Source organism: Schistocerca gregaria, chromosome 1, assembly GCF_023897955.1.
Source record: "Schistocerca gregaria isolate iqSchGreg1 chromosome 1, iqSchGreg1.2, whole genome shotgun sequence".
NCBI classification, from domain to species: Eukaryota; Metazoa; Arthropoda; class Insecta; order Orthoptera; family Acrididae; genus Schistocerca; species Schistocerca gregaria.
In genome coordinates, this window is record NC_064920.1 from 314,347,966 (window position 1) to 314,366,191 (window position 18,226).

Sequence of the window (18,226 nt, forward strand, 5' to 3'; positions counted from 1 at the left end):
CGCCAAACCAGTAAGCAGCAGCGGAACCATTCTTAAAACTTTCCAATCACACCTCATAGTTTGCTTGAACTTGGATGTACTAGCCAACCTAAAAGCACAATACTGACGATGGCTGCAGTTGTTAGTCGGCAAATGAACTAAATACAGATGTAACACTGTTCCACCCAGTGTAGAAACATACACAAATATGTACATATGTGTACATATACATACACGTCTTTACATATATACATGTAGACACACACACACACACACACACACACACACACACACACACACACAACTTCGTGTTTATGCACATATGTATGAGAGCATGCTAAAGAAAAAAATGGCTCAAATGGCTCTGAGCACTATGGGACTTTACATCTGAGGTCATCAGTCCCCTAGAACTTAGAACTACTAAAACCTAACTAACCTAAGGACATTACAAACATCCAGGCAGGATTCAAACCTGCGACCGTAGCGGTCGCGCGGTTCCAGAATGATGCGCCTAGAACCACTCTGCCACACCTGCCGGCCATGCTGAAGAGTAATGCCCCTATATTTTTTTATGTAAAAGTTCTTAAAGCGGACGTTATAAACATTCTATATCTTTATTCTTCATGTCTATATATTTGCAACTCTCTGACGCTAGAGAGCTCCAAGCTGTAGTGAGTAGCATGGCAGTGTGTAAAGTATCTATGTCGGTGCCTGAGAAGCAGCGTGCTGTAATCGAGTTTTCGAATTCGCAGCGTTCGTCCACACACCGAGCACCCTCTCCTGCACATGACAATGTTGTTGTCCACAAACAATTAGCACATATTCTGCTTTATGTCAGGGTACACTATGCAGTTGATACAAAAAACGATCATCTCCGACGTCTTCCTCTTTTGTACACAGTACACATGCTGCAAAATGTATTCACGTACTTCCGCAATTGGCGTTTTCTCAAGCGCAGTAACGGGACAACACACTATTCACAAAACACAAACCCCATATTGTAACTCCACCGCAGCATACCTCACTGTTCGCAGTACACATGACAGCAGGCAAAGTTCCCCAGGCATTACTCATTTCCATTCATATACCGTCCAGGGGTGTCACTCTTTACTCTAACTCAACCATCACCTAGCTCTGAACTACAGAAAACTGTGACTTATGAGGAGCTCCTCGACCATAGTGCCTTCCCCAAAGTCCGTGTGCTAGTTGGACTGCCGAAAGCACTTTGGAGCTCACGAGAGCTTCCTCCCACTGATATCATGTGATTTTTTACAGCTACCCCCTGCAACGCCGGACGGTCTCTTCCCGACAGTACACGAGGTCTGCCAGGTGGTCGCTCCTCCACGTTCCCTCTTCACAATCCAACGATCAACAGTCGACATGGGCAGCTTCAGAGGGTTAAAATGTTTATAAAGGATTTGTTACTCATGTGACATCCAATGACTACTCCCCTTCGAAGTCAATGAGGTCTCCTGATCCACCCATTCTGCAGTTACTGCTGTGACAATGCCGCACGCCTCCTATTATACTGGCGGGTCCGCCTCTTGTGACACTCAGAGCTCCGTTTCACTTCGCATAGGAATGCTAGGATATTTTTGAGCAGATAGTATATATTTGACGGCGGTAAAATTTTATACAATATGGGGTATCATTCTTTGTGAATAGCTAATCGAGAGGCAAGAACTGTTTTAGACGAGCTTCATTTTGTGATGCCTAATATTAATTAAGGTAAAATGCTTGAACTGTATTGGGTTCAATAGCACAGACTGCCTGTAGTTTAGAACTTATCAAAGTTCGTTTCAGGAAAGTGATATGAGAGCAAGACAGTTTTGATTTCTTCACGTCCTCTCTTCTTTGCATCGGGATTTCTGTGCCAATTAGTTTGCGAAGAACGGGGGCATTAAAAGGTAACCTCCTGTCACGCGTGCCAGCCAATAAACACACATAAAGAAAACACACAAGAAGAAAGTTTTGCATCACCCCAGTTCCTAGGGCTCCTGAAGATAGAAGTTGACTGTGGATATTGTACCAAAGACACAGTCACCAGGCCGGTCGGAGTGGGCGTGAGGTTCTAGCCGGTACAGTCTGGAACCGAGCGACCGCTATGTTCGCAGGTTAGAATCCAGCCTCGGGCATGGATGTGTGTGATGTCCTTAGGTTAGTTAGGTTTAATTAGTTCTAAGTTATAGGCGACTGATGACCTCAGAAGTTGCATAGTGCTCAGAGACATTTGAACCATTTGAGCCACAGCCACTTGGTTGTTCTAAAATGTCACTAAACCCGCCCAAATATTTAAATAACCATGCATGAGCAACGCCTATTACACAGAGGGGGATCCGACAACCGATCACTTTCAGTCATTCCACTAGGAAGAAGGTACACGCCTCGTCTTGTCTGTAGTTCAACTATGCCTAGACGGTCAATACCGCGGATCGATCGCGTCCGCATTGTTACTTTGTGCCAGGAAGGGCTCTCAACAAGGGAAGTGTCCAGACGTCTCGGAGTCAATCTAAGCGATATTTTTCGGATATCGAGAAGATACACAGAGACAGGAACTGTCGATGACATGCCTCGCTCAGGCCGCCCAAGGGCTGCTACTGCAGTGGATTACCACTAACTACGGATTATGGCTTGGAAGAACCCTCACAACAACGCCACCATTTTGAATAATGCTTTCCGTGCAGTTACAGGACGTAGTGATACGACTAAAACTGAGCGCAATAGGCGGCATGATACGCAACTTCACTCCCGACGTCCATGGCGACGTTTATCTTTGCAACCACGACGTCAGGCGGCGCGGTACAGATTGGCCCAGCATGTCGATTGGACCGCTCAGAATTGGCATCACATTCTCTTCACCGATGAGTGTCGCATATGCCTTCAAACTGACAATCGTCGGACACGTGTTAGGAGTCAACCCGATCAGGCTGAACGCCTTAGACATACTGTCCAGCGAGTGCAGCAAGGTGGAGGTGAAGGTTCCCTGCTGGTTTGGGTTGGCATTATGTGGGGCCGACGTATTTCGCTGGTGGTCATGGAAGGCGCAGTAACGGCTGTGAGATACGTGAATGCCGTCCTCCGACAGATAGTGCATCCATATTGGTGAGGCATTTGTATTCATGGACTACAATTCGCGCCCCAGTCTCGCTCATTTTGTGAATGATTTCCTTCATCATAACGACATCGCTTGACTAGAATGGTCAACATTTTCTCCTGAAATGAACCCTATCGCACATGCCGAGGAAAGATTGAAACTGGCTCTTTATGGACGACGTGACCCACCAACCACACAAAGGAATCTACTACGAATCGCCGCTGAGGAGTAGGACAATCTGGACCAACAATGCCTTGAGGCACTTGTGGATAGTATGCCACGACGAATACAGGCATGTATCAGCGCAAGAGGATGTGCTAGTGGGTATTGGAGGTACCGGTCTGTGCAGCAATCTGGACCACCACCTCTGAAGATCTCACTGTATGGTGTAACAACATGAAATGCGTGGTTTTCATTAGCAATAAAATAAGGCGGAAATGACATTTTTGTTGATCTCTATTCCAATTTTCTGTACAGGTTCCGAAAGTCTAGCAAACGAGGTGACGCAAAACTTTTTTTCATGTTTGTACACCTCTTCCTGCAGTGAAGGATCAGCCAGTTACAAAGCCATTTTTATCAATGGAGGCTGACTATACGTAATGCTGTGACACACAGCAATCAGCATGTTTGAGAACTTCAGAAAATTTGCGACCCAGAACAGTTACAGTCGTATGCTGGTGCCACTGGTGTCGGATCCACAGTGTCTGCGGTGAGTTTCGCGGCTGAGGAGGAAGGCATATCAGGCCGGTCAGACACTTCTCGAGCTGCTGCAGGTTTTGGGTTGCGAGTAGGATGGTGGACAGGTAATGATGTTTATGAATGGGTATTCTGAATTGTACATTGTATTGTCCGGTGGAAGCAACTGATATGCGACGTTCCAAGAAAGATCGAATGCTGAACACATTTAGCGCCTTTCAGTGTGTTCTATTCTCTGCGGCTGCGAACTTTCGGTAAAGATGTCATATTAATTCTGCGTTAAACCGTGTTCTTCTTCCAAAGAGCATAATTTGACTAGTTCTGGGCGCCAGCTGGTTTTTGAAAAGCGTTTTAAAGGTGAAGCTTTTTACTTGTTATCCAATTTTTATTTTTATTTTGCGTCATCGTTCTAACTAATTTGATACTCCCTACTATGCATTCCTCTTCTATGTGATCTCTTCATCTTATTTTTAGATCAAATATCGTCTAGTGTATGTTCGATATATTCCAATTTCAGATTTCTAGCCAGACAATCACAATCGTTTCGCAAGCGGCTCAAATCTGAATCGATGTTTACTGGAAAGGTTTTTCTTCTATTATTCTATTTATTCGTATAGGTCATTTTTCGCTGTTCATTATTATACATTTCGTATACCTCACTAAGTCAACTGTACATAGAACGTGGCTCAAACTGTTAGCGTGCTGCGATTCTTTGTACCCTTGTGATCAACATGGAAGAGTGTAGTGCCATTTCTCAAAACTTAATGATCTGTAGAAATTATTGGCGATAGTTGGTAAGCAATAGCCACACGTTCTTTTATCTTTATGAATTTAAATAAAGAAGCAATGGCTTTCAGTTAAAGTAACCTTGTACGCCGAAACATGGTCTATATGATACGTTGAACTTACTAGACAAATTTAATTTTTGTTAATCAAAATCTGCTCGAATGTATTTTACAATGAGAATTTGAGACTAGAGATTTATGTTGCAGAGAAAATACTTACAGAGGAAAAGTTGGAATTTGTAGGCGTAGAGACATCGAACAATGGGCGTTATCTCTGAAAGGAAAAAAGAATGACAGATATTTGATACATAATGCAACATGTGCACAACAAACAAAAGTGTAATATTTAAGTGTTAGAAACAGCATAAAGCTACTCAGATGTATAAGAGCAATTATAGTATGCATCCTGCTCGACTGATACGGTTCTGAGTTCCATTACCGATAAAGCATAAGCATTAATTTTGGGACGTTTATTGTGTCATACATTCCGGTGCAAAAGCGGAAGAATTATTCTCGAGTCGGCTTATGGGCTGCAACTTAATTATTATACACAAAAAAATCTATTACTGCACTGCTTGTATAATAAGGTAAGAAGGTACGGAAACGTAGCTCAGATTAATTTGTCTTTAGGAAAATCTTCCAGTTTCCTTTTTTCAGTGTTGTTTCTTCCCTCCTTGCGAACAGCCCACGAGGCACAGTCATAGGCAATTATTGGAGTTATCTGGTGAGCACCTTAACGTACAGACTGTACGAAATGTTTGTAAAAACTACACGCTGTGCTGCAAGATTCTTTATACTATGCGTAATATACATAGTGAGTCCAAAAGGACTTTATAGCTTTGGAATGATATAGAATAGGTAGGTGTATCATCTTGTTGAACACAACCTCAAGTTTTACATAAAAGCGTAAAGTGTCCTTTTGGTTCGATGTGACTTGCATATGTGATGCGGCAAACATTCCACCGATAATGAAATTCTTCCCACCCTCATTGAGGCAAATCGGTTGTATCTTGTGTAATGCCAGCGTAGATTAGATGTCGGCTAAATTGTTTGGTAGAGAAGGAACATACACGTGGTATTTAATGAAACCCCAGAGGATGCAATCCAGTGGTGTGAAGTCTGGGGAGCGAGACGGCCGTACGACAGGTCTTTTATGGACAATCCACAGATCTGTAAAGCTCTACTCTGGCGCTTTTGTTAGCTGAATGGACTACTGATCCACTGCGTGAATCAATCTTGATGTTGTTTGCTACAAAATGACGCAAATGCCGACTCTGTAAGTTGCGTCAGTAAATTTCTGTATAATTTCAAAGTTGCAACGTCCTGTGTTGTTTAATGATTGAGTTAATCGCAGTTTTATTTAAAAAGTTTACTAGTTCCAACCTGGCTTTTTTACACTGCTAAAATTGTTTTTGTTGGAGTTATCCGGGGCGGTTTTTCTACTTTCGCTCTATCGAGTTCGAACCATATTGCTAATCTACACTCCTGGAAATGGAAAAAAGAACACATTGACACCGGTGTGTCAGACCCACCATACTTGCTCCGGACACTGCGAGAGGGCTGTACAAGCAATGATCACACGCACGGCACAGCGGACACACCAGGAACCGCGGTGTTGGCCGTCGAATGGCGCTAGCTGCGCAGCATTTGTGCACCGCCGCCGTCAGGTCAGCCAGTTTGCCGTGGCATACAGAGCTCCATCGCAGTCTTTAACACTGGTAGCATGCCGCGACAGCGTGGACGTGAACCGTATGTGCAGTTGACGGACTTTGAGCGAGGGCGTATAGTGGGCATGCGGGAGGCCGGGCGGACGTACCGCCGAATTGCGCAACACGTAGAGCGTGAGGTCTCCACAGTACATCGATGTTGTCGTCAGTGGTCGGCGGAAGGTGCACGTGCCCGTCGACCTGGGACCGGACCGCAGTGACGCACGGATGCACGCCTAGCCTGTAGGATCCTACGCAGTGCCGTAGGGGACCGCACCGCCACTTCCCAGCAAATTAGGGACACTGTTGCTCCTGGGGTATCGGCGAGGACCATTTGCAACAGTCTCCATGAAGCTGGGCTACGGTCCCGCACACCGTTAGGCCGTCTTACGCTCACGCCCCAACATCGTGCAGCCCGCCTCCAGTGGTGTCGCGACAGGCGTGAATGGAGGGACGAATGGAGACGTGTCGTCTTCAGCGATGAGAGTCGCTTCTGCCTTGGTGCCAATGATGGTCGTATGCGTGTTTGGCGCCGTGCAGGTGAGCCCCACAATCAGGACTGCATACGACCGAGGCACACAGGGCCAACACCCGGCATCATGGTGTGGGGAGCGATCTCCTACACTGGCCGTACACCTCTGGTGATCGTCGAGGGTACACTGAATAGTGCACGGTACATCCAAACCGTCATCGAACCCATCGTTCTACCATTCCTAGACCGGCAAGGGAACTTGCTGTTCCAACAGGACAATGCACGTCCGCATGTATCCCGTGCCACCTAACGTGCTCTAGAAGGTGTAAGTCAACTACCCTGGCCGGAAAGATCTCCGGATCTGTCCCCCATTGAGCATGTTTGGGACTGGATGAAGCGTCGTCTCACGCGGTCTGCACGTCCAGCACGAACGCTGGTCCAACTGAGGCGCCAGGTGGAAATGGCATGGCAAGCCGTTCCACAGGACTACACCCAGCATCTCTACGATCGTCTCCATGGGAGAATAGCAGCCTGCATTGCTGCGAAAGGTGGATATACACTGTACTAGTGCCGACATTGTGCATGCTCTGTTGCCTGTGTCTATGTGCCTGTGGTTCTGTTAGTGTTATCATGTGATGTATCTGACCCCAGGAATGTGTCAATAAAGTTTCCCTTTCCTGGGACAATGAATTCACGGTGTTCTTATTTCAATTTCCAGGAGTGTATGAACATTGTATGAGCTGGTTATGTGTGATTTATTTTGTACTCAGGGTTACTTTAAGTTTAGTGGTACAGCATGGTGTTTTTGTTTAAGCCATGTGGCCGTTGTTTGAATTTTATTTGTATATTCTTTTGTTGAACTATCCAGACGTCTGAGATTTATATTTCTTCTAACTCCATGTCTGGCTATCTGTTTGAATCTTGGGCACTTTAATGAGACAGCCGCTTCCAATTTATGAGAGTTCTAACAGTGTTCTTCTGATTTACGTTGTATAACAGTTCACGTTAAACACTTTGGGCCTCAGCCGGAACATATCGTCATCTGGACACAATATATGGCCTACTCACTTGAAGATGCCGGCCAGGGGGACCGCCGAAATATTGTGTCCAGATGACGATATGTTCCGTCTGCAGACTCGGCATGAATATCACCAGTTACTACGTTGGGAATAAAAATGGTTCAAATGGCTCTGAGCAATATGGGACGTAACATCTGAGGTCATCAGTCCCCTAGAACTCAGAACAACTTGAACCTAACTAACCTAAGGACATCACACACATCCATGCCCGAGGCAGGATTCGAACCTGCGACCGTGGCAGTCGCGCGGTTCCGGACTGCAGCGCCTAGAACCGCTTGGCCACCGCGGCCGGCACTACGCTGGGAATACATCACATAATAGCTCACATATCTTTTTTTACAGCTGCATATTGCCCGTTGTCTTCTGGTATCAACCAAATGTTTATTGATATTCTTTTCGCTACGCAGTATTGCGGCTATTTCGATTACCGGCATTTGAAGACGACTGCCGAACGATTCTACTGCCGCCAATGCACACTGGTGTCCAAAATCAAAGCAACAAATTTCTATTTCACCGTCATTTGTCTAATTCACGATATAACCACACAAACTGCCAGCAGATGTCATTACGATCGTGTTCTGCACATAAGATGGCATTCGATCAACGGACAACCACATCAACAATGACGTCTGGGCACCTGTCTACCGTTATGCATGTTGCATTTAATAACGTTTTGTACTCTTTACATTGTTTCTACATTACTACTTTACTATACCTGGTAGAAGACGACCTCGGGGAGATCACTTTGGATTACGTAGAAATATTGGAACACGTGAGGCGGTACTGACCTTACGACTTATCTTAGAAGAAATATTAAGGAAAGGCAAACATACGTTTCTAGCATTTGTAGACTTAGAGAAAACTTTTGACAATGTAGACTCGAATACTCTCTTTCAAATTCTAAAGGTGTGCGGGAGGAAAATACAGGGAGCGAGGGGCATGAAAGGAAAGCAGTGGCTGGGAAGGGAGTGAGACAGGGTTGTAGCCTCTCCCCAATATTCTTCAATCTGTATATTGAGCAAGCAGTAAAGGAAACAAAAGAAAAATTCGGAGTAGGTATTAAAATCAAGATGTACGAGACAGGCGAAATACCCTCAGACTTCAAGAAGAATATAATAATTCCAATCCCAAAGAAAGCAGGTGTTGACAGATGTGAAAATTACCGAACTATCAGTTTAATAAAACACAGCTGCAAAATACTAACACGAATTATTTACAGGCGACTGGAAAAACTGATGGAAGCCGACCTCGGGGAAGATCAATTTGGATTCCTGTAGAAATGTTGGATCACGTGAGTCAATACTGACCTTAAGACTTATCTTAAAAGAAAGATTAAGGAAAGGCAAACCTACGTTTCTAGCATTTGTAGACTTACAGAAAGCTTTTGACAATGTTGAATGTTCAAATTCTAAAGGTGGCAGGGATAAAATACAGGGAGCGAAAGGCTGTACAATTTGTACAGAAAGCAGACGGCAGTTATAAGAGTCGAGGGACACGAAAGGGAAGCAGTGGTTGGGAAGGGAGTGAGACAGGTTTGTAGCCTCTCCCCGATGTTATTCAATCTGTATATTGAGCAAGCAGTAAAGGAAACAAAAGACAAATTTTGAGTTGCTATTAAAATCCAGGGAGAAGAAATAAAAACTTTGAGGTTCGCCGATGACATTGTAATTCTGTCAGAGACAGCAAAGGACTTGGAAGAACAGTTGAATGGAATGGACAGTGTCTTGAAAGGAGGATATAAGATGAACATCAACAAAAGCAAAACGAGGAGAATGGAATGTAGTCGAATTAAGTCGGGTGATGCTGAGGGAATTATATTAGGAAATCAGACACTTAAAGTAGTAAAGGAGTTTTGCTACTTGGGGAGCAAAATAACTGATGCTGGTCGAAGAAGAGAAGATATCAAATGTAGACTGGAAACGGCAAGGAAAGCCTTTCTGAAAGAGAAAAATTTGTTAACATCGAGTATAGATTTAGGTGTCAGGAATTAGTTTCTGAAAGTATTCGTATGGTGTGTAGGCATGTAGGGAAGTGAAACATGGACGATAAATAATTTGGACAGGAAGAGAATAGAAGCTTTCGAAATGTGGTGCTGCAGAAGAATGCTGAAGATTAGATGGGTATATCACATAACTAATGAGGAGGTATTGAATAGAAGTGGGGAGAAGAGGAGTTTGTGGCACAACTTGACGAGAAGAAGGTACCGGTTGGTAGGACATGTTCTGAGGCATCAAGGGATCAAAAATTTAGCATTGGAGAGCTGCGTGTAGGGTGAAAATCATAGAGGCAGACCAAGAGATGAATATACTAAGCAGATTCAGAAGGATGTAGGTAGCAGTAGGTCCTAGGAGATGACGAAACTTGCACAGGATAGGGTAGCATGGAGAGCTGCATCGAACCAGTCTCAGGACTGAAGACCACAACAACAACATAACCTGTTTATACTGTTTTGTGGCAAAAAAAGTAAACTTGCAAAATTTCCGTTTGCTGCTTTAAATTTGGACACCAGTAGTTGAAATATGTCCTGTCTGTTGTAATTGTATGTTAATTCATACTGTGGTTAGCTGAATTTATTTTGAGACAGAACCAGCTGAGTGAGGTGAGGCTCGACGCAATGACACGATTTGAAATTTTAAATTAACATTGATTGAATTTTAATCTCCAAATGTTTGTCGCCGACCTGATTGAGCTGTTATAAATAATTGTATTCATTTGCATTTGTGAAATTTCACGTGTTAAGTAGATTCCACGTGACAGTTTCCTCAACTTATGAAACAAAATCAATTTATTCTTGAGTGATGTCTTACGTTTTTTCTGGCGTACCACTCCCAGTTCCATGCTTGCAACCCTTTTCACATGTTATTCTTCGAGTAAGGGACGTTGGTGGTTTCTGTGAGTTTGTGCAGAATAAAAGTTTATGATTCATAAAGATGCTACAAAAACAATGTTCTTGCGATTCATGTAATATTATCTTGCATAATGGAGAACTAAGCACATTTTGTGAAGGAGACTAGTGTTGATGATGGTGTGTTTTCCCACAAGCGTCAATTTAACTTTCTTAAATTTTCTAGAGGAAAAATATCGTACAGCGGTTTGAAAAGTAAAAGACGCAGTTAGCTTAAAACTCCACACACGTAATTGAGTGGTCAGTGCGACCTATTGCCATCAGGAGGAGCTGGGTTGAATTTCCAGCACTGCCAGGCACTTTTCCTTGGTGGGAGTAGTGAAACGCGGTTTAGTTAGACTCCTGATGTGAAATGAGCAAATATTTGAATGAAATGTAGTGGCTCCAAGTTGCAAAAAATCGACAACGTCTTGGAGAGCGCTGTGCTAACCCAATGACCCTCTAAACCGTTGCTAAACAAAGGAACACTGCAGAGGATGACGCGACGGCCGGTAGGCATCGCACTATTTTCTGAGCCTGATCGCTGACTCAGTTATTATTAAAGAGGCAAGAGTACTAGTCACACACGTTAGTTGACATCGATGAAGCTTTTAATATTTGGAAATAATCCGGACTGTTCATGCAATGAAGTCATTCAAGGCCGGACATCATGGTTGCTGGCGAGTCTTCCCGGCTGTATGCCCGTGTTCGAAGAAACTTTTCGGTTCCTGACGTTTCGTCCAGAGATGCACCGGATGTGGTGCTCTATGCGACGCTGAGTCATGCCGACTGACGAGTCAGATGTCGGAGAACGAGATAAATACTTCCTAAAGCGATGGTGATCGAGTTCGCGCGGCATCAGCAGAGATAGCCTTTGTCAGACATAAAACTTAACTATTGATTGTTGCTTGTTATGCCCACTTTACACAGTATTTATCTCGTTCTCCGACATCCGATTCGTCTGTCGGCAAGACCCAACGTCGCCAGGAACACTTCTGACGGTGTCCAGCGTTGCTTCGGAGGAAACGTTAGAAACCGTAAAGCTACTTCTACCACGGCCATACAGCCCGGAAGACTCATCAGCATATTTGACTCTGATTGGCATAAATATAGAAAAGGAGAAAAACGGTTTGGGCATTGTAGTACTTACCATGATAGGCATCAGCTATCAGGAAAGAGGCGTAACACTGAAAAGAAATGATCATAAGTAAAAATCGTAAAAACGTGTCAGATATGTGTTGCAGGAAGGTGAGAAGACACACTAACAATGATGTAGAAGACCGTAGAGTAGGCGGAGGACAGGTGGCTGCAGGCGCAGAACCCGCTGTCGGCGATAGGCAGCTTCATTCCTGAAACACAGGAAGCCACGGCCGACGTTCAAGCTGTAGGGAAGTACACTGCTATAAACTGAAGTCTGTCTGAACTTTCATGCTGTGCAATCAGAACGGAACTATATGCACTTTACAAAAAAAAAAAGTTCAAATGTGTGTGAAATCTAATGGGACTTAACTGCTAAGGTCATCAGTCCCTAAGCTTACACACTACTTAACCTAAATTATCCTAAGGACAAGTACACACACCCATGCCCAAGGGAGGACTCGAACCTCCTCCGGGATCAACCGCACAGTCCATGACTGCAGCGCCTAGACCGCTCGGCAAATTCCGCGCGGCCATGCACTTCACAGGTCTTATAAGCTTCGGGAGCTTCTTGACTGTTTACAATATGCAACAGGCAGCAGGCAGGTTCAATATTCTTAGATTTCCGGAAAACGTTTGACACGCTGTCCCTCTACAGACTGGTAACGAAGGTACGAGCGTACGAAATTGGTTCCAAGATACTTGAGAGGTTCCATGATTCATTATGAAATAGAACGCAGTGCGTTGTCATCGACGGCAAGTGATCGTTCAGGATAAGGGCACTATCACGAGTGCCCCCGTAAAGTGTGATACGACCCCTCTTTTTCTCCACATAACGTAAATGATCTACCACCGACAGATTGATCAACAATCTACGGCTGTTTGCTGCAGTGAAGTTTTCTTAGTTAGGTGCCTGTAGTATAATACAAATGAATTATGAAAAATTTATGGTTGGTGTGATCACTGGCGCCTTATTGTGCATATATAAAAATCTAAGTTAATGCAGATGAGCATGGAAAATGAAACTGTGACATTCGAAGCATTAGTGGTGTGCTGACTGTCATGCCGATTAAACACAGAGACGTAACATTGCAAAGCGATATGAAACGAAAGGAGCTCATGAGAGCGGTAGTAGGGGACGTGAATGTATCGTCTTCGGTTTATTGGGAGAATGCCATCTTTTTATTGTGAGAATATCATCTGTAAAGAAGACAGCATATAGGACGCTGGTGCGACCTGTTCTTGAGTACTGCTAGAGTGTTTTGGATCATTGTCAGGTCAGATTAAAGGAAAAGATCGAAGATACTGAGAGGAGGGCTACTAGATTTCTTAACGGTAGGTTTGATCAAAACGTCAGTATCACGGAGATGTTTCGCGAACTCAGCTGCAAATCCCTGTAGGGAAGACGACAGCCTTTTCGCGAAACACTGCTGAGGAAATTTAGAGACCCAGCATTTGCAGTTGACGGCGGAGTTATTCGGGGCTGCCGCCAACATACAATACGAATAAAGACTACGAAGACAAGATAAGAGAAACTAGAACTCGTCCGGAAGCACATAGACAGTCGTTTATCCCTCGATCTATTTGAAAGTGGAACAGGAAAGGAAATAACTAGTAGTTGTACAGGGTACCCTCCACCATGTACCGTACTGTTGCTTGCGGAGTATGTATGTAGATCTAGAGATGCTGATTTCTGTAATTTCTGTTAATCTTTGGGTATATGTATGGCATTTTGTGTCAGTGTGAGCGTGAAATAAATACTTCTTTTGTCGCAACGATGGCGCTCCCACCTTATCATTCTTTACTTAGCGGTCTCGGGATGAAGATCATGACAGTGTTTGTGTATTCCTTGCATCTACCCAAAGAATACTGTATGGTACCGAAGAGCACATCGTGGATGAAGAGACTTTTATTCATTTTTATATGCTTAATAATACGTCGCAAACCTTACACAGTAATTAGGGTACAGCCAACTTCAAATTCTGAGTCGTGAGCATGGAAACCTTTCTCATGGGCAGCGAGCTGTCAGTGCGCGCTTTGTGTGGAAACCCATCTTCAAAAGCCGGAGACATCATGCGTCTTCATCAGAATGGGCGACTGTCCGTTAAACAGTTGCCTTCACACGGAATTCTATGAAAATTCAACCCAGAATAGTCAATAAAATACTTCTTTTGCCTAAAGCGAACTCCTTTTTATTACACAGTTCATGGTCTTTAGTTTCAATCATGTACACTACTGGCCATTAAAATTGCTACACCAAGAAGAAATACAGATGATAAACGGATATTCATTGGACAAATATATTATACTAAAACTATCATGTGATTACATTTTCACGCAGCGGTGGTGCATAGATCCTGAGAAATCGGTACCTAGAACAACTACCAATGGCCGTAATAACGGGCTTGATAAGCCTTGGTATCGAGTCAAACAGAACTTGGATGGCGTGTTCAGATACAGCTGCCAATTCAGCTTCAACACGATACCACAATTCATCAACAGTAGTCACTGGCGTGTTGTGACGAGCCAGAATGGTTCAAATGCCTCTGAGCACTATGGGACTCAACTGCTGTGGTCATTAGTCCCCTAGAACTTAGAACTAATTAAACCGAACTAACCTAAGGACATCACACACATCCATGCCCGAGGCAGGATTCGAACCTGCGACCGTAGCAGTCGCAGGGTTCCGGACTGCGCGCCTAGAACCGCGAGACCAGCGCGGCCGGCTGTGACGAGCCAGTTGCTCGGCCACCATTGACCAGACGTTTTCAATTGGTGAGAGATCTGGAGAATGTGTTGGCCAGGGCAGCAATCGAACAATTTCTGTATCCATAAAGTACCGTACAGGACCTGCAACACGCGGTCGTGCATTATCCAGCTGAAATGTAGCGCTTCTCAGGGATCGAATGAAGGGTAGAGCCACGGGTCGTAACACATCTGAAATGTAACGTCCACTGTTCAAAGTGCCGTAAATGCGGACAAGAGGCGTGTAACCAATGGCACCCCATACCATCACGCCAGATGTTACATGCTTCCAATGTGCGTTCACCGCGATGTCGTCAAACACGAATGCGACCGTCATGGTGCTGTAAATAGAACCTGGATTCTTCCGAAAAAATGACGTTTTGCCATTCGTGCATCCAGGTTCGTCGTTGAGTACACCATCGCAGGCGCTGCTGTCTGTGATGCAGCGTCAAGGGTAACCGCAGCCATGGTCTCAAAGCTGATAGTCCATGCTACTGCAAACGTCGTCGAACTATTCGTGCAGATGGTTGTTGTCTTGCAAACGTCCCCATCTGTTGACTCAGGGATTTAGACGTGACTGCACGATCCGTCACAGCCATGCGGATAAGGTGCCTGTCATCTCGACTGATAGTGATACGAGGCCGTTGGGATCCAGCACGGCGTTCCGTATTACCCTCCTGATCCCACCGATTCCATATTCTGCTAACAATCATTGGATCTCGACCAACGCGAGCAGCAATGGCGCGATACGATAAACCGCAATCGCAATAGGCTACAATCCGACCTTTATCAAAGTCGGATACGTGATGGTACGCATTTCTCCTCCTTACACGAGGATCACAACAACATTTCATCAGGCAATGCCGGTCAATTGCTATTTGTGTACGAGAAATCGGTTGGAAACTTTCCTCGTGTCAGCACGTTGTATGTGTCACCATCGGCACCAGCCTTGTGTGAATGCTCTGAAAAGCTAATCATTTGCATGTCACTGCATCTTCTTCCTGTAGGTTAAATTTCGCGTCTGTAGCACGTTATATTCGTGGTGTAACAATTTTAATGGCCAGTAGTGTAGTTATTGAGATTCCTGCAAAAGAGTAATCTACAATAAACACGATTGCAAAAGCAAGTTCTCGACCGTTAGTAGCTAAACATTCCATTTGAACCGGAATGTGTGTGTGTGTGTCCCGATATTAAGGTAGGTGAGTGGAGAGCATCGGCGGAGCGGTGCTGTGAGCTTCGTGCGGGATACTTGTTCAGTTCTCAGTATTGAAACCGTAATTTTATACGTAAGTATAAATCTTCGAAATCTGCTTTTAATGGAGACGATCTCCCACTACGCAAAAAAATGCTTGTCTTGCCAACAGGAACTCAACGGCAGTAACACTAAACTGCAAGTACCACTTACGAAAAATGAGAGTGCCATTCTTTTCAGTGGCGTCCTGGCAGACGTACTACGTAGTACCTTTCCCTCCACCTACTCTTCTTCCCACATGAAAAGTTCATGCAAAGGGCCCAGGACGCTAAACTTACTGTTAAATTGTAAACTTGGTTCATTGTTCACTTCGTTTTGTCTATTAGATTGTAACATGGTAACTGTCCTGTTAATGAACTGAATAAGGTTTACTTCACGACGATATCAGTTACAACTTGTAACGCTGGAAATGCATATCCTCCTATTTCCATCTATTGCACTGCAAATTGTTTTCCTTATTTTGTTACCTGAAGATATAACATTTCTGTGTCTTTGTATATTGTAATCGTTTCACTATTTGTATATATATATATATATATATATATATATATATATATATATATATATATATATATATATATATATGCATTTATGTCGATTTATAATTGTTTTGTGAATATTATATGTATTTATACGTTGGGTCTGGCCTAGGGAAAACTATGCTATTGAACGAATATATCGATAGGTCGTGTGGAGAACCAAAGTGTTTAGGATCTTTGGTAGTGTTAACGTTGTCGCGTGGAGCGCGGGCAGAGGGAGTCTGGCTGGAGTAGGGCGGTGGAGCAGGTGTGTTGTGTGACATTCCCGCGAGTTGTCGCGCTTTCGGGGTTCGGCAGCATGTAATTACGGTCGACTTGCTATGTTAGTTTCTGGCACGGTGTCGCGGACGGGATGCATTAGCTGGCGCACATCAAGAGCCCGTTTCGCCTGGTGACCGTGTCGAGAAGGAGGCACACCAAAATCCAGGTTCTGCAACAGCTACGGCCGACAATGAGTGACTGCCGCCACCTCCTCGATCGACAGCTTCAAACCTTCAATCAACCAACAAGGTAGACTGGGAGGACGTAAAGTTTTAGAACTGTATGGCAGACCTCAGCTTTTAAAACTGTTCAAATCACAAAATTACAGCAACGTAGCATGAACCTTTGTTGCTCATGGCCCCAATTGCGTTCCCAAGCAGGGTCCCTTCCCTTTCCGGAATGAACCCAAGTGTCGTTGAAATTCAAACTCCAGCATTACAGTAATTTCATTCGATTTCACTGTGTTAATTTCAAAGTTCAGTTTAAGTATTTATAGGTGGCTACAATATTTAGATCACACAAGCACAAATTAAGAGTGCGAGTTTTGTTACCATATTTTAGCTTATCTGTGACTGCAGCTCAGCTTGGTACATACTAAATTTTACTATTGTTAATTGTTCAGAATCATTTAATTAAAGTTCAAAGTTAAATTTCTTATTTCTAAATTGCGTAGATTCAAGTAGCTTTTGAAATGATTATTGAGGTAGCCCAAGACTAACTGAATTTTACTCTATTTCGATGTGCTTCAGAAACAAAGCTCACTATTAATTTCAGTCACTAAATTAACTTTCAATTTTCCAGTTTTATTAATTCATTTGTTAAATTAAGTCAGAGTGTAGCGAAACTTATTACTTCTGATAAATTTTCAGTTTTCACACACCATGTGTCAACCTTCAGTTGTCACGCTTCTAGTGCTAATTATATGTTTAATAACCTTTCTTTTTCAGTTACTATAGTAATAGGACTGGCGACCGTAATTTCCCCCAAAACTCAAATATCTAATTGCCACTAGTTAATTGTTAACGTAACGGCCGCACATTTACTTTCTTTATTAACTTTACCCCTTTGCAAAATTAATTTCCATCAGTTTCATTTGCATTTTTCCTTTCATTTAGATGTAACCCTTTCCTCCCTCTTTATCGACAGATTAACTTCGGTGACGATTGCTTTTCCCAAATATCCGTTAGGTACACGCGGTTTAATTTTTCACTGACATTAAGGTCGGTAAGTGAGGGGGAGGTTATAAACTGTCAGAAGAAACATACACAATTAATAAATTAATATTTCAAAAAATTTACATACAGTATTCAACGTTGTCGTGTGATCGGGGATTATAGAGGCAGGATTATGGAGACAAACATACCCATGTCTATCCAAAACTTTCTCATTCTACCCATTTCTGTGGAACAATGTGTAGCCAAAAATCAAAGCTTCAGTAGCGGACGTTCCAGCATATAATGTGAAGTTAAATTCCTCCAATTCAAACGAAAGGGCGTTGGATAATTTTGCAGTACTGCATATGATAACTGTATTTTTCAGGTTAATATGCCCCCATTTTGATTTTAGATCAATTCATTTTGCTCAAGGATTTTTCTCT

At 43.6% G+C, this 18,226-nt stretch overlaps 1 protein-coding gene across 1 annotated transcript in view; it reads right to left on the reverse strand.

The window, feature by feature from the left end:
• The window catches only part of LOC126343224 (uncharacterized), a 103,024-nt gene that overhangs the window by 48,380 nt on the left and 36,418 nt on the right, over positions 1–18,226 (reverse strand). The window contains exons 4-6 of the mRNA XM_050001921.1: positions 11,962–12,044; positions 11,846–11,882; positions 4,775–4,828 (exon numbers count right to left, since the gene is read on the reverse strand). Coding sequence (XP_049857878.1) covers positions 4,775–4,828; positions 11,846–11,882; positions 11,962–12,044 — 174 coding nt within the window. The remainder of the gene's footprint in view (positions 1–4,774; positions 4,829–11,845; positions 11,883–11,961; positions 12,045–18,226) is intronic.